This window comes from Pelodiscus sinensis, chromosome 1 (genome assembly GCF_052426305.1).
Source record: "Pelodiscus sinensis isolate ZL-2025 chromosome 1, ASM5242630v1, whole genome shotgun sequence".
Lineage (NCBI taxonomy): Eukaryota > Metazoa > Chordata > Testudines > Trionychidae > Pelodiscus > Pelodiscus sinensis.
The window spans coordinates 126,842,618-126,867,396 of NC_143052.1; the positions used below are offsets into that span (position 1 = coordinate 126,842,618).

At 41.4% G+C, this 24,779-nt stretch overlaps 1 protein-coding gene across 43 annotated transcripts in view; it reads left to right on the forward strand.

Moving 5' to 3' along the window:
* Positions 1 to 24,779, forward strand: part of LOC149525630 (uncharacterized) — a 484,863-nt gene that overhangs the window by 386,096 nt on the left and 73,988 nt on the right. For 42 of the 43 annotated variants that reach the window (XR_016347244.1, XR_016347245.1, XR_016347246.1 and 39 more), the window contains one exon: positions 14,890 to 15,063. Coding sequence is in view for 14 of the 43 variants with exons in the window: in XM_089770329.1 (XP_089626455.1) it covers positions 14,890 to 15,063 (174 nt within the window). In the remaining 29 variants the exon portion in view is untranslated. Of the gene's footprint in view, positions 1 to 11,263; positions 12,056 to 14,889; positions 15,064 to 24,779 lie in introns of those variants that run through there. The other variant, XR_016347249.1, reaches the window with a different exon arrangement.

Consider the following 24,779-nt stretch of genomic DNA (forward strand, 5'->3'; position numbering starts at 1 on the left):
AAGAAACAGCAAACAGTATTACTTCAATTTCAAGTGAAATAAAACCTGAAAAACTTGACCCCTTAGTGATAACCCTACCTAGTTAAAACCACAGAAAAAGCTTTCAATTTAGATAATGGAAGGTAATTTTTTAACATTTTAAAGAAACGGTTGTATTGTTTAGATCGAAGACAAGGCAAAATTCTTGTCTTCAGTCTAAACAATGCAGTCTTTTCCTTAAAATGTTAAAAATTACCTCCCATTACAGAAACTGAAAGCATGTTTCTAAGTAATTGACTGCCTGCTTTGTGCTGCACTGCAACCAAAGTATTTATTATGGACTATAAATGGCAGTATTGATTGCCAAGTATACTTAAAGCCAATTTCAGATGGCAGAAATATAATCCATTATAAAATTCAACATTTTAAAATTTCCACCTAAAAATAAAAACACACTTAATTGCCTCTAAGTTCATTAAATGACACATACGGATTTATAATATCTCTGTGTCCTCCTTTATCCACCTGTCACATTTTTAGTCCTTTTTTCTTGTTTCAGATGGTCTGTTCAGACAAGTATAAAAAAGTTTGGCTATTTAGCTCAATCTGTTGAATCTGCAAAATTAGATTGGCAATATTCTGAGAACAGGCTCTCTAATGAGATTTCTGGTCCTGTCTGCTTCTGGTGATGCTAGGAATAGTGTGAGACACACAGAATAGCCTTTCTCATGGTATTCTGTCAGTTCTGCTTTTCTGTCCTCTAGAAACAAGAAGTTAATTACCAATGAAATGTATGGCCCATGATGGTCATAATTACCTTTTTGGTTCTTAAAAATCAATGAAAGTACAGTTTTATGAAAACAAGACAGAAGTGAAATGTAAAGGATGAAATTTCCAAAGTTTTCAATTTATTTTTGTTTAAAAAAAACCACCTATTTTCAATAGAAAGGAACATCTATCACTTTTCAATCAAAAGTTTTGTAAAAAAAAAAACCAGTTTTTATGCCCGACTATTGAGCTATGTTTTGAATATTTGGACATTCCAAAATTTTGACATCTTTAAAAAAAAGAGCATAAGTAATTCCTTAACATTTCTTACTGGTTGTTGACGAGCTGTAATTAACATTCATTCAATGCCAAAGTACCAGGCTTATAGTAAGCACTGGAGAGACATTAGCTAACATTCAGTGCATGAGGCTAACATTCAGTGCATGAGGAACTACGTTGGAGGCCAACATAGAAAAGAATTAAAATTTCAGTCTGGTAAAACATTGTTTTCATTAAAATGCAGGTAATTACAAAATAGTACAGGTTGAACCTCTCTAGTCCAGCACTCTCTCATCAGACAACATCCATGGTCCAGCATGAATTTAGTTAGACAGATGTCCACGTATCATGGGTGTGGCCAAGTTTCCCGTGGTCCTGTAAAGTTTGTTTACAGCCACCAGTCCTGGCTCTCAGTGTTCTGTGCTGTTATTCAGCTCTAATTTACCCCTAAAAGTCTTCTAATAGCTTAGTAAGCAATGGAAGTGTTGGTAATGCTGCGAGACAATATTGTCCTTCCGTGGTTCAGCAAATTCTCTGCTTCGGCACTGGTCCGGTCCCAAGGGTGCTGGACTAAAGAGGGTCAACCTGTAATCAAAATTAAGCTTTAAAATCATTGACTTCATGGACATTCATAAGAATGCCCAAGATCATAGTTGGGACTGATACAATGTTATAAATATGTTAGCAAAGTAATTCTGTCTATTAGGATTCTTTCTTTTAAGTGTTTTCTATGTTTCAAACAGCTTAAAGCTGAATGTTTTTCTCATTCTTGGAATTGACACACAGCTTTCACTATTATGTCTTATTAAGTGCTCTGTCAAGTTAGAAAATGTGCAAAGCTAAAATAAAAGCAATGCCAAGGGAAAGAGGCATTAATACATTTTAATTTTCCAGATTGTTCATATGATGAGACCCGGGTAGGGAGGAGTGGGAAGGAACCAATGTTCAACATATTAAATAATGCTTTTTGGGTACTTTATGTGATTTAAATCAGAAAAAAGTCACATTTATAGAAAATTCCTGAGTTTGTGTTATATATCCCAAAGATTCCTGTGCTGATACTATTGACATAACTTGTATATGTTTGAAGAAATTCAATCTAAAAAAGTTATGGTGAGATCTTTTTCTATCATCATTACACACCTAAGGTTAACAGTAATTCTGTAGCATCTGGTGAGTGTAATTCCACACATAACACCCTCCTAAGAAAGTTGAGTTGTTATTCAGTTTTACAGATATGGCAGCTGAGAAGCAGAATGGCGATGAGAACCCAACAGTCCAGCTCCTCTAAAATAAATAGAATACTGCTGTGATGTTTATACTATAGCAGACATTTCATTACGTATGCTTTGAAGATTCAGAGAAGAAATTCTGTTATTTTATGCATCTAGTTATCCCAAGTCAGATTGAGGTGAAGTTGTGCTAGTCATTTTACAAACACAAAATAAGAGAGAGTCCTCACTTTCAGTCAAAATAGACAAGAGAGAAAGAGGGTAGGATAAAAACACTTTTTTACACCAATGTATTCATTTCTATGGACCTACCAATGGTGGGTACAAATACCAGTCAATGGGACTGAAACACGTAATCAAAGTTTGACACCTGCTTAAGTGCTGTCCTAAATAGACTTAAATACAGGGCTAGATTTACACCTTACTCGCCCCTAGGCACAGCATCTTTAATGCCCCTCTCTTCAGCTGACCTTTAGTACTCCCACCTTCAGCTGACCTTAATGTTTTCCATAAAAAAACTACAACTTTTAACCCACTTTTAACTTTTAGGTGCCTCTAGAACACTGACACTTCTAGGCAGGTGTCTACTGTGATTAATTGGAAATCCGGGCCTGCGTAAATATGTGCTTAAATGCTTTCCCGACATATGAAAAGGATGAGAAAAGGATGTTTCTATGGTGTCTTATTCATTTGTGCCCCCTTTACCAAAATGTAATGTACAGTACAGTATTTTGGACCTACTCAAATCTCAATCATTTACACAGTACCCATTTCTCTATTAATAAACAATATCTGACCTATGTACTCTGGACAACTATCAAAGACCTTGGCAGGACATCAGACAGTCACTAAATATAACTTCCCAGCTATTTGTGGAACTCTGTCTCAGTGTCACTGAGAAACAGACATGGAGATGACAGTTTGGATTTTCATTCTCCTTCCGGAAGCCATTTCAGCTATGTTGTATGTTATGTATCTTACTGTGCATTTATAGCTTAAGGAATTATTTGCAGATGAAAATAGTCCTGGATAAAGCAGAGAAGGATGTAGAATAAAGGAGACATTATAGCTCTAACATTGCTTTAAGTTTTTTAAATTAAATTTATTTTTAATAACTTTCAGTTTCTATAAAAATTGTAGAAATAATACAATTATAAGGATAAAATTATAAGGATAAAATATGTCATGTAGAATGTCTAATAAAATATTTACATAAACTGGCAAATACCATTTAAACAGTTGTTGTCACAGTAAAATTGAATACAAATTTCCACGATGTTACTGACAGGCACTTAAATTAATTTAAAAAATTGAAAGTATTTTTATTTAAAAATATATTTACTTTTCATTGTGTACTGTGTATTTTATTTTGGCATTTCTTTTACTTGAATGATTAAAATAGAATGGAATAGTCTCAGTTTTCTTTATAGTTTCTAGGCATATCACTTTCAGCTACTCACGCATATTAAAATTCTACTGTTCCCACAAACATTGCAGGAACATGTTTATTTTTTTAAAATCCTTTTTGTGTGTGTTCAAGATTAAGGTCTCAATTATGTGGGAGTAAACTGAGAGCAATGTTACTGAAGTCAATGAGCCTGACTGTCAATAAACCTGAAATATTTGTAAGTCTTTCTTTATGCTAGTTTTATACCATATTCATTCTTTAGCTTTGATAAAGTTACATCTGTTTTACCCTGGTGTAATTGAGGAGAGTTAGTCCCAACAGAGTTAAGTGGGCATAAGTCCCAACTGAGAGGCAAATCAGCACCCACTGTTTGTTTTTTAATCATGGTAATATTTCTTATTGGGTTTTAATTTTGTCTAATTCACATATGCTTTTCAGCTAGGTGTTTCTTGCCTAGGCCTCTAAGTGAGAGAGGGAGAGAAGGGAATGCAATATGATTGATTGTCAGGATGCAGAAATGTATGCAGGCTTACATGGCTGGTTACTGTTAGGAGGAGGATTGGAAGCTGTTTTAGAAATGGTTTCTGGTCATGGCAGTGACTTCATTTGATTACTGGACCCTTCTTAGAGAAGTATCATGGGGTACGTCTACACTACAGGACAAAGTCGAATTAAGATACGCAACTTCAGCTACGTTAATTGCGTACCTACGTCAAAATAGTTCAATTCAGCTTTTGGCGCTGTCCACCCAGCAGGAAGTCAAAGGAAGAACACTCTCCCTTTGACTTCCCTTACTCCTTGTGAAAGCAGGGTTTTCGGCATCGACTGGCACTCCCCTCTCCCCTCTTAATTAGACCGCTAGTTCGAATCTTGGAAGATCAACAGTGTCAGCTTGGATCTTCCTCTGTAGTGTAACCATGGTGACTAGCTAGAAAGGGCCACTAAGTAGGACACTAGCAGGCCTGGCCAAAGAGTTTGCGGGGCCCAAGGTGGCATGCTGTGGTTGGCTGCACTGCGTGGCCAGGCGGCTCCCAGCCAGGGCAGCGAGCAAGCAGCTAGGCAGGGTGGGGCAGGTGGGCAGGCGCTGGGCAGCGCGGGGCCCTGAAGGTGCGGGGCCCAAGGCAACCGCCTTGCTCGCCTTGCCCTAAGGTCAGGCCTGGAAACCAGTGTAGTTACTTACATACCTAACTTTACTCGCTTGCACAAGTATTTTCAGGACTAGGCTCTTAATGTTATTGGTGAAGCTAAAGTAAAAGCATTTATCTATGAATAAAATGTGGGCCTCATTCTTTCAAGACTGGAATTCAGCATATACTGGGTAGGAGTAAAATTTAGGAGTTGCTGATTCCCAGTTGCGTGTGCAGTCCTATAATCTGCTTTGATATGTCTGCCAATATATTGATGATGGTGCATATAATAAAATATCAGCTACATTCAATTTAATGCCTTAGCAAACATAGCAGAATGTTTCAAACAAAAGCAACAAAGCAGCACAAAGTAAGAAAGATGCTGATTTTATTTTAGATGGAATTTTATTTGTAATTTTGAAAGTCACTGGCCTTTGGGCACTTTATTTTGCTAAATATACTGTACAGACACATATCAACCTATTTGTTGAATCACCTTGTTTGAAGTTTCTTGTCTGTTCCTAGCTCCATGTTTCTTTTCTGGCTTTCCTCTTTTGTAGACATGTAATGGAATACCAAAGTAACTTGTACTTTGGGAGATTATGATTATATTTTTAATGAGAATTGGGTAAGGAAAATCAGAAATTGAAAACTGATTTTATCTTAAGCTTTAGCAGTTATTAAGCTGTTTTGCTGTTGAATAAATGCAACTTTAGTGGGAAATTACAGTTAAACAAAATGGCATTCCATATGTGTATGATATTGAAGAGTTTATTATGGAGGGTGGGTTGACCTGTGTTTTTCTGAGAGTCTGTTGGCAGCACACTGTTGGCCAGTGATGGCATACTGTGGAAAGGGTAGTTCTCCTAGGCTGTGTCCAGACTCAGGGGTTTTTTCGAAAAAAGTAGCCTTTTTTCGAAAAAACTTCACCTGTGTCTAGACTGCAGCCGCGTTCTTTTGAAATTAAATCGAAAGAACGCGGCTTTTCTTTCGACGGCGGTAAACCTAATTTTACGAGGAAGAATGCCTTTTTTCGAAAGTGCTCTTTCAAAAAAAGGCATTCTTGAATGCAAACAGGGGTTTTTCGAAAGAGAGCATCCAGACTGCGGCTTGCTTTTTCGAAAGTTCCACTTGCAGTCTAGACGCTCTTTTTCGAAAGAGGCTTTTTCGAAAGTATCTTTCGAAACAGCCTCTTTCGAAAGAGGCTTGCAGTCTAGACATAGCCCTACAGAACTGAGACAGATTTTTTCTGTTGTTGTGATGAATAGTTTTCATGCAAATTAAACTTTCTTTTTTCTTCAGCTATTGGGAATCCTAACTAGGGCTACAATTATATGGATATATTTTGTGAGAACTAATAGTTCCAGTGGAGTTCAACATGATAAATGCTACCTTTATTTTAATATTTTATAGTGACATGTTACCCATGTTATACTCTCAGGGCAACGCACTGTACTTCCAGGGAAGAAGCAATTACATGGCTTGTAGAAAATAATGAGAACATATTTAAATGGGATGGCTCCCTTATAAACTAGTATTGCCTGGGAATAAGTTAAAATGATCAAGAAATTCACTTAATTCTTTTGTAGATATATGCCTTGGCACTAAATTAACACGTGAAAACTAAAAGTACACTGACAGCTTGATTTCCCCCCAAAATGGACTAATTAAAATTTTGATTTCTATTGTTAGTACTGTTTAAATAGCATGACTTGCTTTGTTTTGTTTTGTTTTTCCTGTCACAAGGTAAACTGATAAGAAAAAGTGCTGTCAAATGTACAGGGTGAACTAACTGAAACAATAGAAAAGTTCCCCCTACCACCACAACCACAAATAACTTCTTTGTATGGTGGCAATCTCAGGCCTACTCTAAACTATGAGATAAAGTCAAATTTTTATTAAGGTTGATTTTTACATAAGAACATAAGAACGGCCGTACTGGGTCAGACCAAAGGTCCATCTAGCACAGTATCCTGTCTGCCGACAGTGGCCAGCACCAGGTGCCCCAGAGAGGGTGGACCGAAGACAACGATCAAGTGATTTGTCTCCTGCCATCCCTCTCCAGCCTCTGACAGACAGAGGCCAAGGACACCATTTTATCCCCTGGCTAATAGCCTTTTATGGACCTAACCTCCATGAAATTATCTAGCTTCTCTTTAAACTCTATTATAGTCCTAGCCTTCACAGCCTCCTCTGGCAAGGAGTTCCACAGGCTGACTGCATGCTGTGTGAAGAAGAACTTTCGCTTATTAGTTTTAAACCTGCTCCCCATTAATTTCATTTGGTATCCTCTAGTTCTATTTAGGGAACCAATAAATAACTTTTCTTTATCTGCCCTCTCCACACCACTCATGATTTTATATACCTCTATCATATCCCCCCTCAGTCTCCTCTTTTCCAAACTGAAAAGTCCCTGTCGCTTTAACCTCTCTTCATATGGGACCCGTTCCAAACCCCTAATCATTTTAGTTGCCCTTTTCTGAACCCTTTCCAAGGCAAAAATATCTTTTTTGAGGTGAGGAGGCCACATCTGTACACAGTACTCAAGATGTGGGTGTACCATAGTTTCTTACAGGGGGAGTAAGATATTCTGGGTCTTATTTTCTATCCCTTTCTTAATAATTCCTAGATTTTTTAATACCCGATTTTGTAAAGTTGAAGGTGCATGTCCCTACTGTGCCCAAGAGTCTGATGTAGCTGGATGTAGTGCATTCCCAATGAGGTGGCTTCCATCAACTTTGACAACGATGCACTGTGGGTAGCTATCCCATAGTTCCTGTTGCCCCATTGCATTCTGCATTAGGCTCCCAGTGCCCAATGAGACCAAAACAGTGCAGGGGGTGGTTCTTGGTACATGTCATCAGCCTCCCATAATGCATTTGTGTCTTCCCTCCCCCTCTGCTTGAAGGCAATAGCAAACAGTCTTTTGGCATCTTTTTCCCCTGGTTATTCATGTAGATTCCACAGCACAGCAAGCATGGACCCCGTTCAGCAGCAAAGTGCTAGGGTAATCATAGCAAACATCTAGCTCCTTTGCTGCACTATGTCCAGAGCCTATCCAGGGCCTGCCAGAGTAAAGGAGACTATGAGGTGGCCATGAACTGACACTTGTGTGAAACACTTGAGTTGAGCAATTAGTAGCTGGTGGTGGCAGTTGATCCTCTTGACACAGTGGAACTCTGGTCCTGGTGCCATGAGACAAGCAAAGACTAGACTGGTGAGACCACATAGTTATGCAGCTACAGGACAATTGGCAGTGACTGCAAAACTTTCGCATACGTAAGGCCACTTTCATGGAAGTTTATGAATTGCTTTCCCCCACCACAAAGTGCAAGAATATCAGAATGGGACTTGCTTGAGAAGTGAGTGACAATAGCTCTGTGAAAGCTTGCAATGCCAGATAGCTACTGGTCAGTTGGGAATCAGTCTGGAGTGGGAAAATCTACAATGGGGCTATTGGATCCAAATAGATAAGGCAATCAATACACTTCTGCTACGGAGGGCAGTGACTCTGGGAAATGTGCAGGACATAGTGGAGGGCTTTGCCATGATGGGGTTCCCTAACTGCAGTGGGGTGATAGATGGAACGGAACGCACATCCCTATCTTGTCCCACGTTCACCTTGCCAAGGCATACATAAAACGCAAGGTGTATTTCTCTATGGGCTGCAGGCACTAGTGTATCACAAGGGCCATTTCAATGTGAGATGGTTGGGGAAGGTGCATCTTTTGGAACTCCAGTCTCTTCAGAAAGCTGCAAGATGGAACTTTCTTCCCAAACTGGAAAATAAACATCAGAGGCATTGAAATGCCAATAGGGATCCTTGGCGACCCAACCTACTCCTTGCTTCTGCGGGTGGGAGGGGTCTTGGTGTGGCAGAAGGCAGGGGCTCAAACCAAGATTTGTTGGGGATGAACAAATGGAGGTGCATTGCTGTGGTATCAGTTACAGAGCTTCCCCTGCTTCATTCATGTTGCCATGCACAATATCAGGCTTCTCCAAATCACACAGAGCATGACAGGGAGCAGATGCTGACTGAACATGGCCAGAAACCTGGACCTTATGCTGCAATGCTTGGTGCTGCAATGATGCCAAACCATTTCTGCTGATGCTCAAGGCTATTTCCTGAAGAGTCTCTTGGGAGGAATCCATGACTTGGCTGGAACACTGGTCAGGTCCTTCCACTCTCCCCTGCAAGAATCCAGTGGAGCTGCTCATAGAAGCAGAATGTTTGCATTACTGACCCAGACTGTCCATTTTCTTCTTTTGTCTTCTGGAACACTTGCCTGAGCTCCTTTATGCTCACGAGGCACTGCTGGGTATCCCTGGTGTATCCTTTTACCTGTATGCCTTGTGCAATCTTGGTATAGATATCGACATTCCTTTTGCTGCTCATTGTTCTGCCTGAACTGACCTTCTCCCCACATAGTAATCTGGTCCAGGATCTCTTGCTCACTCCATGCTGAAACTCATTTGCAATCCTAAGCATTCATGGTCAGGTGTGCTGATGAGATGTGCTGCCTGCTCTGAGGTCTGCTCGCCATGCTGGCCACACAGGAAATTAAATTCAGGTTTTTCCAGGGCTTTTCCTGTGTACCTGGGAGAGCAGTAGAGTTGAAAGTGCTGGTCAGAGCAGTCACATTGGGACTTTGTGGGACACCTCCCTGAAGCCAAGAATGTTGATTTTCACAGCACTGCATTTGCACTACCCTAAATTCGACCGTGCGAGGTCAAATTTATTGTTATAACTCATGAAAAGCAGGAATACTGAAATAGACTTTAATGACCCTTAAAGGTGGGTGAGTAAGGGTTTGGTGGTTTTCTGTCATTGTTTAGAAAATCAGCCTAATGTGACTAAGTTCAACCTAAACTCCCAGTGTAGACCAGGCCTTGGGAATTATTTGTAACCATAAGAGGTACAATTCCTTGAGACAGAAAGGAGTTATTTTGAGTCAACAATATTCCTTTAGGTTAACAAAGAGCACAGCTAACTTTATTGTTTTCTGAGAGGAAAATCAGTAAAACATTTTTCATTCATTGGCCACTTGTCTCTTTAGTACTTAATTGAAATCCATTTACTATTGTTGCTATATTACCAGTAATGTACAGTTGTAAAGGCAGGCTGTCACCTTAACAAAGACAGTTCCATGATTCATATTACTGAAGATTAATACAGCAAATTGCACATCATCTTGCTTTGTATGCAAGTCCATCGATAGATAAATATACATTAGAACCCGCTTAAAATGAATTGTGATATAGCGAAAACTGTAAAATGAAGGGGAAAGAAACGCCTAACATATTTTATTGCACTGCACTACATAGTATTGCAATTTCTATCATCTTCTTGTTCCTTAGAGTGCTTAGAGTGAAGATATTCTTTAAAATAAAAACTTGCTCTCTGTAGGTGTGGATGTGGGCATACTGTATATACACTGACACATACTTTAGAGGAACAAGAAGATGATGATAGTCTTCTGGAAGGCAAATTTTATGTGTGTGAGTAAGAGTAAATATTATTTTGGAGGGGTTTTTATATAGCGACCAAAAACATCTTTCTTGGTATTAGAAGCGTGAATTTTTTATTCTTCAGTAGATATAAACATCATAAGAACAGTCATTCTGGGTCAAACCAAAGGTCCATCTAGCCCAGTATCCTGCCTTCCAACAGTAGTCAACGCCCCAGAGGGAGTGAACAGACACAGGAAATCATCAAGTGATTGTCATCCATTTCCAGACCCTGACAAAAAGAGGCTAGGGACACCGTTCCTACACATCATGGCTAATAAGTATTGGTGGACCTAGCCTCCATGATTTTACGTAGTTCTTTTTTGAACGCTGTTATAGTCCTTGTCTTCACAACATCCTCTGGCAAAGAGTTCCACAGATTGTGTGCTGTATGAATAAAAACTTCCTTTTGTTTGTTTTAAATCTGCTACCTATTAATTTAATTTGGTGACCCCTAGTTCTTATGTTATGGGAACAAGTAAATAACTTTTCCTTATTCATTTTCTCTATACCTATCATGATTTTATAGAACTCTACAAGCTTGTTTGTTGCTATGGGCTTTCTTACAGAAACTGAGTATTTGTTTGAAATATTTGTATTTAAAATAAAAGAACATAGAGATATTCGTATTTTGTGGTACAGAATTATACAAATAATTATTTATATACGCTGTAAACAGGGCTGGCCTGAGCCATTTTGGTGCCCCAGGCCCGGGTGTGTGGCGCCACCCCCAGACACACAGCACATGCGCAGGCCCACCTCCAGTGTGCACGGTGCATGTGCGGTCCCGCCCCCGGGGTGCACGGCGCATGCACTGCCCAGCCCGGCCTGGCTACTGCTGCTGGCATGCAACTACTGCTGCAGGGCTCCGCGGCCGTGGGTGGAAGTGCGCTGCTGGCTGGCGCCAGGGGTGGGGAGGGCAGCGCTGCGGGAGCCGGGCGCGTGGCGCCTGATGGCAGCTATAAGGGATGCCGCGCACCCTTTACAGCTGCCATCAGGTGCCCCCCGCATCGGTTGGCGCACTGGGCAGCTGCCCTGCTCGCCCACCCCTTAGTCCGGCCCTGGCTGTAAATCAAGTATAAATATAAGAAGGGAAGAAAACAAAGTAGACTTTGGCAAGCTTCACTTGACAATGTAATAGTTTATTCCCAAGTTACTAATTTTTGCTGGTCCCTGTGTGTATTCCACTAGAGGGCACGCATGTGCCTGGCATTGGAGAATTCTAGCAAGTAGTGTCCATTGCTGCACACCTACGTACTTGCTGTTCTTGTGGTCCTTGCCAAAAGTATAAGAGGTAGTGGGCACCAACACCTCTCCAGTTCCTTCTTAGCACCGTGTGGCCTGAGTTGGAATCTCCGGTGTCCGGAACTGATCCTCCTTCTATTTGAGTATTGCTTGTCAGACACCCACAGTGGAATATACATAAGGAGTGGTATTCAAAAGAAAAAAAATGAAGTTATTGGCCCTTTGTAACTGGAGTTCTTTGAAATATGTTGTCCCTTTCTTGTATTCCACTGCCCACCCTTCTTCCCCTCTGCTTTGGATCTCTCTGATCTGTGGTAGGAGGAGGAACTAGAAAAGCATCAGTCCTCATCCCTCCTCATACTCTCAGCACAAAGCACAAGGAGAGCAAGGGCACAGGCACAGTCCAACAGACACTAGAATTCTCTGATCTCAGACACATGGAGTGAATGCATACCCACAGTGCCATACAGATAGGGACTACACATTTTGAAGTGCTCCGGTTACAAAGGGTAAGTAACTTCCCTTTTTCGAGAGGGACTGAATGTGTCTGAAACAATATTTGGAATATATATTTCATGTTGAAGAGTAAATACTATTTTTCGTACTTAAAACAAGTGCCATAGAGCACTCTATGAAAGATATTTCATTCTTTATAGCCATGCCATATTGTATCTGCCCACAAGTCACTGAAAGTCTGGGAGAGGTCTGCCCCATGTTCTCAGCAAAAGAGGGTAACTTTCGTGACACCCAGCTCCTCATCATCTGACATAACTATCCTCAGTTGCATTTTTTCCAGTGCAATGCCTGGAGAAATAGCCAGCACTTTTCATATTGGGGGCTGCTGCAGCAGCTATTCAATGAAATCTGTAGTGTGTCGAAAGTAGCACCATATGAAGTAGGACCCAATTTTGTACTCAGTTATAGGATCGTAAATCCCATTGATTTTGAGAGCAGCATTGGGGCAACTCTATGTAATTTAAATGGTGGAGAATACTAAACTTTTGTGGAACTTTTTTGCTATTTTTTCAAATGCATTGAACAATTACAACAAATGCAATTTAATGTATTTCTTTAATGCTGTCCTAAGCCTTGCTATTTAAAAACATACATGCATATACTGACAGAGAAGAAATAATGTGTTGCTATGGGTTTATTTACTTTTGGTTTTTGTAAATAACAGCCCTTGTGAAAGCTCTCCCTTTAATAACTTGCACATGAGGGAGGACAAACAAAATATGTCATTAATACACACAACTTAGTGATGATATACGTAAGAGGGTTATTTTCTCTGTCAAAACTCTGCATATCATTACTTGAAATTGGAAGTCACCAAGTTTCACAAGCAATAAAATGCATATTGAATGCCAACTGATAACTGTATTTTTCTTTTAATGAAAGGGTATGTTTAGACACGTTTGGCCAATTTTGCTGCTGATGTACACAGGCCAGGCACATCTCTACTTTAGGTGTGCAACTTGTGTTAATGAGCAGCAAATTTGGCACAATTTCTAAAGTTCTGAAGAAATGTCACTCTTGTACATAACTCTCATGTGTGAAGTATCAGAAAATGTATTTCTGCAGCACTTTCTGAAGGTATTTAAAGTGAGAGTTTAATCACCAAAGAGGTAAAAGTGTTACATTCTGGATATATTTACACAAAGACAATCAGAGACTTCCATTAAAGGTTTCTGACACCAACTCTTTCCCTCCAGCAGATGTTGTCTAATGGTAGTTTGTTATACATAATTTGTTAATGTTATAAAGACTCTAACAGAAGAGTGAACATGTCCTTATTAACATATGGAATCCTGTGACTAACACAACCTAAGCAACAATGTTTTTCTCATTTTGGTTAGAGTGATACATAGGGTTCAATGTGGTTAGAATTACCCTGTCATGGCTAGAATCAGATCTGGCCACTGAATGGTGGAATATTAAATGTGTTTGTACCATAACAGCTGAGGTTTAAAATCTAGGGATTTGATATGTGATCATTTCCAGAGCATGGGGTATAAAATGTGTAATGTATTATTGAAGTTTCAAAAGGTGTATGATTGTCTTTTCCCAACAGTTCATTATTCATAACCCATGATAGGTGACTTCTTTATTTTAAATACTTTTGACACATCACTTGAAAACCTAGAAACTAATTGATCTTGGAAAATAAAATGTGAAACTAACAGCATTATATTGTAAAAACATTCTCTACACCTGTAGGCTGTGTCTACACTGGGCCACTTATTCCGGAAAATCAGCCGCTTTTCCAGAATAAGCTGCGAGCTGTCTACACTGGCCCTTGAATTTCCAGAAAAGCAACGATGCTCTACTGTACAAAATCAGCCGCTATTCCGGAAAAACTATTCTGCTCCCACTCGGGCATAAGTCCTTATTCCGGAACACTGTTCCGGAAAAGGGCCAGTGTAGACAGCACAGTAGTCTTTTCTGGAAAAAAGCCCCGATCGCGAAAATGGCAATCAGGGCTCTTTTCCGGAAAAGCGCGTCTACGTTGGCCACAGACGCTTTTCCGGAAAAAGGGCTTTTCCGGAAAAGCAGCCTGCCAATGTAGACGCTCCTTTTCCGGAAAAACTGAAAACGGAATAGTATTCCGTTTTAAGCAGTTCCGGAAATTCATGCCAATGTAGACGTAGCCGTACAGTCTTCAGTCACTAGGCATGGAGCACTTGTTTGAATATTGATCATAATTCCACTGTCACATCAGGTAATTCTTTATGGAATGTATACAGTAATAATGGACCTTACATATTAAAAGTTATGGGAGCAGATTTAGTCCACATGTCAAACATATAGAAGATGATGCAGCATTTTGGGCAGATAACCCATCTGATCTTACAACATCAACGCACTGAGGACACAGTACTTGCATCAGGGAATTACATTTGCATAGGAATCTTCCAGACAACACAAAGGTGTGGTAAAAATGCTATAGATAATTCTAACTGTGACATTTTTCCTTTTGAGAGAGTTTTGTTAATTATTAACAGTGAAATTCAGAAACTACAACATTTTGCATTTTGCTTCAAATTCTTGAAAGTGGACCAATGTTTGGCACTTTTCATTTAAAAATAGGTAGAAATCAAAATGTGGATGGAATCTAAACTCTACTGCTTTGGGGCGAATGGATTGATTTTTTTTTCGATAGTCAAGTTATTCTAAAATGCCTTTATTTACTTATACCTTCCACAGAATTATCTGGTACTGGCTTTATCAGAGATATGATATTGTATAAGGGGGCTGACTGGTGTGATCAAATGTATCAATTCTTAAGTTGCTATAGACAAAGAGGATAAAAGTAATTCTGAGTAAAAAACCCTCTTTATTTTAGGCACTCTGAAGTCATACCAATCAGAATCCACTCTCAGCTTCCTTAGGCCTGTGCGTGTTCTGATATCACAGCTAACAGGAAAGGGACCCGGCTGCAACATACATCTGGAGGACAGTGGGAGACAGATGGGAAACGGATTTTTTGTTGAAAACAGACTTTTCTACTTTATTAAAGGTAAGATATTCTTTAAAAATATTTTTAAAATAAATCAGTTCACATTTTGGTCAATATTTATACTTGTGATAGAATAGACAATCAAACTCAGCACAGAGTTTGCAGAGTACAATTAGCTACAATACATTGGTGTAGTCTAAATTTCTGTAAAGATTTTGAAGTCCATTAGAGTTGCATTCTCTTTTTAATTTGGCACTGTACACCACACTTCTAAAGCTACCTGCTTTCAGATCTACAAAGCATCTATATTCCTTCAGAGTGAACTCTTCCGTTTTTCAGTTACAACATCCTTCTTGTTAAATCTGCATTATACAGCTTGTCGGAAAAAAAGATTCTTGTGTTAAGAGATCAATTGAATAATGTCTCCTTTTCAGGATTCTTTTTTTACTTGGTAGCCTTAACAATCGGGTATTGATTGGAACAGTGTGCAAATAATGTAAGTCCCCCTCCTAAGGCATACTTAGTCCTTGCAGATTCACTGTTTAAATATGGGTTGCAAGCTCTTGAGAACTGTTTCTAAAGACTTGGCTTTTTAACGTAATATCTGTTTGTTACATAACTGTGCATACTTAACTCTGTTATTGTTTTGCATCTCATGCTAGCTTGTATCTGCTTATTTCACTCAGAAATCAAGTGCTACTTAATTTGCATTCAAAGAAATCTAACAGCAGCATAATATATTTAAGGTAGTGGGCAGGGGCCAAAACTTTCATGCATACCAGTAGTGAATTAAGATCCCTAGTCTTTACTCTTCAGAGAGACATTGCACTTTTCAGATAGATTGTATCAGTCTGTGTGCACATGGTTTGGCCTTGTATTTAGTAAACAATTTCTAAAGAGAAAAGGCTGCTGTACTATGGAGCATGGGATTCTTACTTTCTTTGTATTTTCAGTAGTTAAAGCTTAATGATCCACACATGACAGGTGCAGTGTGTGGTATACTGCGGTACTAATTAGCAGTGGCATGGGAACATTTTGAGAGTGGGGATACTTACATACACCCCTTACTTCTGAGGCTGGGTGCAAAGCCCTGGCATGTGGGGCCCAGCAACCAGGACCCAGAGCATGGCGATGGCAGCAAAGCCCCCCAGCCCCAGCATGCAGAGCTGAAGCAAATCCCTCCCCCTCCCGCCCCCTCTCCCTCCTCAGCCCCATGAACGCACAGGTTTGGCAGCCAGGACCCCGGGCCCAGAGCAGCAGCAGACCCCAGTACGCAAGGGTGGCAACAGAGTCTCAGGTGCACGGGGCAACAGCCGAAACCCCAGGTGCTAAGTCAGCAGCACAGCCCTCCCAGAGCACAGGGTGGCAGCTGGGTTCCCAGGCATGGGGCTGGCAGCAGAGCCCACATCACGCAGGGAGGCAGGTGGGACCCTGGGCATTAGGCCAGGGTCTTGAGGGTGAGGCAGCCCTCCTGCACCTCTAGTTCCTGTGCCTATGCTAATTAAGCTGAGGCTAATTTAACATGGAATAGAATGGTATTGACTATCACAGAAGCAAAGTGTGGCTTTCATTGTTTATAGACTGACGAATCCTTGAGGCCTGAAAAATCTCTTTGATTTATTCCTTTATTGTCCATGTATGGCCACCCACCACAACAATGCCACAGGGCCCTGTCCTTGACCCACTCTTTTTCAGGCTCTACAGCCTTTCCCTGTGGGATAGTGGGTACTCACATTGCTTTATTGCCCTCTTACACCCATGATTAACACATCTACCTTTGCACTGCTGACCTGTCCCCCTCCATACAGTCTGTCAGTCTGCTTGTGGTGGTCTCATTGTCAACTAAACTTTGACATGGCTTAAAATGAACTTTCTCCCTTCATCTCAAACCCTCCCAGCTCCCCCATTTTGTCTGTCAGGGTATGTCTACACTACAAAGTGAATTCGAACTAACGGATGTTAGTTCGAATTAACTTTCATAGGCGCTACACTAGCGCTCCGCTAGTTCGAACTTAATTCGAACTAGCGGAGTGCTTAGTTCGAACTAGGTAAACCTCATTGCACGAGGACTAAGCCTAGTTCGAACTTACTAGTTCGAATTAAGGGCTGTGTAGACCCTTAATTCGAACTAGTGGGAGGCTAGCCTTCCCCAGCTTTCCCTGGTGGCCACTCTGGGCACCACCAGGGAAACTCATCTGCCCCCCTCCCAGCCCCGGAGCCCTTAAAGGGGCACGGGCTGGCTACGGTGCCCGTGCCAGGTGCAAGCCTGCCAGCACCCAGACAGCAGACCCTGCACCTGGCACGCCATGAGACAGCCACCCGATGCCCCCCAGCCCTCCTCCTCTTCCCGGGACCAGGCTGGCAGCTCTCGGGAGCCTGGCCAGGACCGCAAGAGGCAGGCACCCGCCTGGTCTACTGCAGACATCATGGACCTCATCCACGAACTCCGCACTAGGCACAGGAAAGCCTGGCCACCCAGGAGCAGGTTTGCATGAAAATCAGGGTGGTCCACTGAGACCCCCGACCCTGAGCCCTGAGCTTACAATGGTCGTCCTGGGTCAGACCAAAGGTCCATCTAGTCCAGTAGCCTGTCTGCCGACAGCAGCCAGCCCTAGGGACCCTGGAGGGGATGGACCGAAGACAGTGACCAAGCCATTTGTCTCATGCCATCCATCTCCAGCCTTCCACAAACTTTGGGCAGGGACACCATTTCTACCCCCTGGCTAATACCACTCCATGGACACAACCTCCATGACTTGATCTAACTTCTCTTTAAACTCTGTTCTAGTTCTAGCCGTCACAGCCTCCTGCAGCAAGGAGTTCCATAGGTTGACTCTTTGCTTTGTGAAGAACTTTCTGTTACTAGTTTGAAGCCTGCTACCCATTCCTTTCCTTTGGTGTCCTTTAGTCCTTCTATTATGGGAACTAATGGAGAACTTTTCTTTATGCACCCTCTCCACACCACTCTTGCTTTTATAGACCTCTATCATATCCTCCCTCCGTCTCCTCTTTTCTAAGCTGAAAAGTCCCAGTCTCTTTAGCCTCTCTTCATATGGGACCTGTTCCAAACCCCTGATCATTTTAGTTGCCCTCCCCTCTCCCAGCCTCTTTCTTCCCCTCTCCCACCTCTTTTTCCCAGTCTCCCCCAGTTTTGTTCAATAAAGAGAGATTCTATTTTTGAACACACGTTTTCTTTATTTTGTACATCAGGAAGGGGGGCTAGGGAAGGGTAAGTGGAAGGAGGTGAGGGAGGAATGGGGTACGCGCCCCCGATGGGGAGGACTGGGCTGGCTCTGCGGGCTCCTCGGGGTGGAATCTCTCCTGAGGCCCCTTGATTGACCCCCCTTCCGGATGGCAGCCTGTGGCAAGTGCAGCCGGGCTGATGGCCGAGTGCTGTGATGTTCCGCGTGTGGGCACTCAGGGCAATCCAAGCCAGGACTGCTTTGCAAGCGGGGCACCCCTGAGAACTGTCTGTCCGGGGTTGGGGTCGGGTCCCTTTAAGCACAGCCCTCAGCTAGCCTGAGACAGCAGCTCCACGCTCTAAGTCCTCCTCTGATGCCCTGCCGGCACTGCTTCTGGCCATGTTTAACCTCTGTTCAGGGTCCACTCTGTGTGGACATGCTAGTTCGAATTAGCAAAATGCTAATTCGAACTAGTTTTTAAGTCTAGCTGCGCTAATTCGAATTAGCTTAGTTCGAATTAGCGCTGTAGTGTAGACATACCCTCAGTGTAGATAGTGCCACCATCCTCCCTGACAAAAAGCTCCTTGGACTGTGGTTCATCTTTCACACCTCCATTCCACACAGCCATGTGTAGAACTCTTGCCATTCTTTCCTCCGTGAGATTCCTCGGATCCAATTGTTGCTCTCTTTCCACATCTAAAACTCCCCCTCTCTTCAGTTTGGAGGCTCCTCCTCATTTGTTCTCCACCCTGATTGGGCCATTTGGGCTCTACCACAGTAGTACAAATAATAAAGAATTCACATTAGCCACTGTGTCTTACCACTACCATGTGTATAAAAAGCCTATGGGCAGATTGTGTCTGGTGTTGTTGAAGAGGGGGAGGGGAAACAGAGAGCATGTTCCTTCTCACCTGCTCTGTGGCTTAGGTCGGGGTCCAGCACAGTTCTAGTCCTCGTGTCCACAGTTGGCAAAGGTTGCTCAGAGCTTGTACTGACTGTTGCAGTAGCCTCCCTAAGGAAGGTTTCCACCATCCCAGTCCACTAATGAGTAGAGCTGGCCATTCTTTGTTCTGTGTAAAAGTGTCCACATGCTACCCCTGCTCCCTTGGAACCTCTGAGAGCATTGTGTGTACCTGAGCATGGTGCTTCCTGGAGCTGCCAAAGGGTGCAAGGTATCTCAGCACCTACCATACTATGGATGTGTCAAGAAAACCATAGTGTGACCTTGCTAAAAGCAAGCACATCATGGCAGTTTTAAAATGAAATGGCTAAATCATCAAAGAAGGGGAAATTTACCTTAGTGTGGCGAGGCTGGTTGTGCACTGTCTGTAACATCAGATTACACTGTGACCTGGGCTTGGTGATCCTTTGCAGCTGTGTGAAAGTGCAACCCTTTGGATGAGTTGTGATGTCGATTTTCCTCCTGGCATCTCCGGTGGCTGCCCACATAGATGTTAAACATCCGGTGACATTTCACAAAAGAGTAGGAGGTAATGCTAGAGTCCTGGCCAGAAATTCTCTCAGTGCATGTTTGACAATAGAAAATGTAGCTAATGTATTAGTATTTAATCATTGTTGTTTTCTCTTACCTGCCTATGAACATTAAAGAACCAATAAACTCAGAAAAGGTCAAATAAAGTTAAATAATGTTGCCTTCTGACAGATGAGATAATCCCCCTCCCCTCACACATAGACATATGTGCTGGTCTCTGGAGTGAACTTGTTTTGTCAAATACAGTGTACATCCTTCCTCACCTTCTCAAACACATGCAAATGGAGAGTGCTTGTAGACTAGTATTAATAATGGGCTCAATTCTTACCATCTATAGACTTGCTCCAGGCATCTTTCTTCATTCCCCTGCCTTTATGCAGGATTCCTCTAGCACTGGTCTCTTCTCTGTGCACTGCTACAGGATCTCACCACTCTGTGCAAAAGGCATGTCCTCTGCCACAGCTACCCTGCATCTCACTGCCTCCTTGACTCTTCTTTTCTGTTTGTCTCTGAAAACTTTTTTGCCCTTAATTTCTCTGTTCTTTGTGCAGAGAGTCAGTCGTACATAGGTCCCATTTTGTTGCTGAAGATATTGGAGAATCTAACAGTTAAAAGTGAGGTAAAAACTGACCTATAGTAATCCCATTAAAGTCCATTTAAGGCATAGCAGTCGCAAAAGGCATTTCAGTAGAACACAGGTTAAAAGAGAACTCCTGTGAAATTCAATACTACATTCATTTAAAAAAAAACATGAATTAATGTTTATTGTGGGTTCTTTTTTGACTACAAGCTGAACAAGGAAGGAAACAAGACAGTGGAGTTGCCTATTTAAGGCAGCTACTTTCTTTATGGCTTTTTTCTTTCCTCTATTTAATTCTGGATACCCTGGAGATATGGTTTCCTTCTTCAGCAGAGACTATGACCTCAAAAATAGCAGGCTCCAAAATAAACACAGCCAAAAAAAAAAAAAAAAAGCAATTGTTTCACACATGCTAAGTAACCAAAGCCATTTCCATGCTATAGCTGGGATTCATAATCCTTTTTGGACCTGTAAACTGGGCTTTCCCTTCTCTGAGATATAAAAATAAGTTGTGCTCATGCTGAATATACTGGTTCCCAACAGATTTGTTAGAACATAGTCTCCATTCATCAGTGATTTGGGGCTCTTCTCTTACCATCTTTGCATAATATCTTCAGCTGGGAATGAAACCCACATAGGGGATACTGAAGGAGCCTGGCGAGCAGGCTCTTACTGAAGGTGTGCGCTCTTCCTGCTGATAGACACGATTATAGGCTGGATCTGCTGGAAGGGTATCTGTCTGTCAAGTAGAGGCTCCCAATGAAAAGGGAGATTTCCTTTTCAGTTCCTTCCCAGTGCTGTTCTATGTCTTTGTTTTCAAACTTTGTGCTCTGACTCAGTGACAAACTGGGATGAAAGAAAGAAGCAGCCCAGAAAGAACTGGGATTGAGTCCATGATAGTGATCCAATCCAAATGGAACTCCAGGCTGTCTCCTAGCCACCATCGCTGCTTTCACTCTCATTTCCAGATGGAGCAGAATTTCAAACCATTTATATTCAAACTGTTTCCAAGAGAGAAACTTATCAGATAACTTTAAAAGAAAAAAATGTGCATTATCTGAAGGCTTTAGCCCCTCCCAGCTGACTTTAGTTAGCTGTTGTCCTGTTCCTTCCACTCAGGAGCCCGCGAAAGTAATAATATAACCCAAACCAGCCAAAAATACTGGGGAAATAACATTCAGGGGTCTTAAGTCTCTACAAGTTAAATCCCCATTGAAAAGTACTGTAAGGCAGTATTTTGGGAATTTGGCCACTAAGCTATTGCCTTTATGCAGCTGCATGGAAAATTTAATTTGGCCTTATTGACGAATATTGCTCAGTGGGCAAAAATTTCCTCTGACCATGCATAAGAGATTGTTTTAAAATTGAAACAAGTTCAAGAATAGCAGACTGTGGGGTCTTCAAGGACACCTCAAATCACTTTCTCACTCACACAAACACACAAACTACAAGTTTAACTTACACTATCTCTCACATACACGCACAGCTATTCTCAAATTGTCCATAGCCTGGAAGTACTGAGTTCATGTTTTGGAGATGAATTCACTGCCTTTTTTCACAGGTGTAATGCCAGCTAAATTTGTGCAGCATAGAAAATATTTGGGTCCTGTTCCAGATAACAAATAAATAGCTTATGACATCTTTCATTTTAATTGAAATGTATATGTTGCTTCAAGTGTTTTTAAGTCACAGAAATTAACTTTAATTCAAGAGGGAACATGAAGTATTTCTGAGGCCATGTCTATACTTACTGGTGGATCAATGCTCCGCAGGACAATCTTCTGGCGTTCAATTTAGCAAGTCTAGTCAGGACCCGCTAAATCAAACTCTGAGGGCACCCCCCATCAGTGCTAGTACTCCTGCTCCTTGCAAGGAGTAAGGCTATGTCTAGACTGCAGAGCTTTTCTGGGTACCAGACATATCCCAGAAAAGCTGTGCCGCATCCAAGAAACGCATCTGCTTCTTCGGAAGTTTCCGAAAAAGCGGACATGTTCTTTTGGCATCCCTGTATTCCTCTCAGTGAGCAGAATAAGGGATGTTCCAAAAGAGGAGTTTTTTCTGAAATGTGGCCCCATATAGACAGGCCAAATTTCGGAAAAGCCTCTTTCTGGGGAAAAAAGTGGAAAAAGATATGCAAATTGTGGTTTGCAATTTGGGTATCTTTTTCCGACTTTTCTCGGCAGTGTTGACATAGCCTAAGAGACATCAAAGGAAGTGTTTCTCCTGTCAACCTCCCAACATTCAAATCAAGGTACGTTGACTTCAGCTATGCAATTGACATAGCTGAAGTTACAGATCTTAATTAGAAATTCTCCCCTAGTGTAGACCCAACCTCTTTCAGGCAGACACCTCAGTGTGTTTAGTTTACAGGGAAAGAGGGTCAATTAGAAAACAGGGAAGGAGGAAAGTAGCAAAGTAGCAGTTGTTTACTTTTCCATGTAAGATACAGCAAAGAGTTTGGAGTTGTTGATTTTAGTGGGGTTTTTTTATTTTACCATTTTAGATGAGTCCACTGGGAATTCATTCTGAAATGAAATATACCGAAGTATTTATGATTTACAAAGGTGAGAGAAAAATAAAAACCTTAACAATATTTTGTTTGCTCTCTCAATATAAAAATATTGACAAAAGGCAAAAGAATGGCCTTCATTTATCTTCATTATTGTTGGCTTGCTTGATTGCTTCCTTATTAAAGGAAAACTCCCATTTAGATGTGAAATTAAACCTTTTATTGTGGTATAGAAGTGAAAAGCTAAATCTGTGCTTCCAAAACCCACTTATAAATAGGATTTTTTTAAACTCTAATCTAAATAATCTGTATACGATTCCTACTGAGAAAGAAATTGTGTCTGAAGAAACTTTTTAGGGACATAAAAATATATAGATGATAAATTTATGCGAAATTGGTTTCAAAATAGCTTTACCTTTCATGTAAAATGAGATGCACACTATTGATTATGTATTAGCAAAAGTAGTTCTGAAAAGAAATACTTTATGGGGGGGAAAGGAAAATTTAAAATCACATAAAACATGTGTGGATGCATTATAATGGCTTATCTTCACTTGTGTGTTAGCTCAAATTATAGCTCAAGAGTTGCCCCAACTCAATCCCTGTCCTCAAACAGATATCTCCAGGTTGGGTTGGATTTAATTTTAATTAAAACCAAATGGCCCGTAAGAGGGTAGGGGCTGAAATTCAAGTTCTGCTGAAGCTAGTAATCCTGTAAAGTTGCAGCAACTGGCCACAGTGTCAAGTTTGTTTATAGACTATAGGTTCAAGTTTGTTTGCAGCACAGTTTATCATACACAAACTTAAACTCTGTGGTATGTCTGCACTAGAGCTTGGAGGTGTAATTTCCCACTTGTGCAGGCACACCACCACTAGCTCTGACTGTGCTAGTGCCTTAAAAACAGAAGTGAAGTCACAGTGGCAAAAGCACCAGGATGAGCTAGTCAGCTGAGCACATAGCTAAGGTCTCAGGCAGTACCATACACATGGCAGCTAGCCTCCTCTGCAGCCCTGGCTACCATTTTACTTGCATTACTATCTTAGCTTGATCAGAGCTTGTGTGGGTATGTGTGCTCAATCTAGAAATCACACCCTTCAGCTCTAGTGTAGACACACCCTATGTGGATCCAAAGTTGTTTGGCTGCTCTAGCTGGAATATGAGCAGCCATGGCACTTCAGCTGCATGCATAGAGTGTTTTAGCTAACTAGAGACAAGGTGGTACCTCAAGCAATGTATTGCATGGGAGACAAGCCCTGAACCATTATGCTTCAAGCCATTGACATTTTTTCTTTATTGTTGTTTCCTTGCAGAGAAGCAGATTCCAGACAACTACTGCCATACCATAAATTTGAACTGTTCATTCCATACATATCAATCTAGAATTCCATTGATGAAAATAATCAATATTGCTACTGTTATATTGTATTCGGGACAGCCTGTAGTAAGTCTATAGATAGCTGTTGATGCTGACTACCTAATTATAGAAGCCAGTTATGGAAAAAGTCAAGCTACATATGTCTTCTTTTGATTCCTGAATTTCACTATGTATGAATAACCCATCTCAGCAGAAACAACGAGCAGTCCTATGGCACCTTAGAGACCAACAAATACACAGATTGAACCTCTCTCGTTTGGCACCTTCGGGACCTGATCAGTGCTGAATCAGAAAATTGCCTAATTGCAGGAGGTCAGTGTTGTCTAGCAGCATTGCCAACACTTCCACTGCTTACTGGGCTCTTAGAGGACATTTAGGGGTAAATAAGAGCTAAATAACAGCACAAAACACTGAGCTCCAGGACTGGTGGCTGTAAACAAACTTTATGGGACTGCAGGAAACTTGACCACACTCATGAGAAGTGGACATCTTGCTAACTAAAATCATACATGGATGTTGCTGACCAGAGAATGCCTGACTAGAGAGGTTCATCCTGTATTATTTTATGAGCTTTTGTGGATAAAACCCACTTCATCATATGAGTTGGAGTGGAAATACAGATCCCGGAGTGTATATG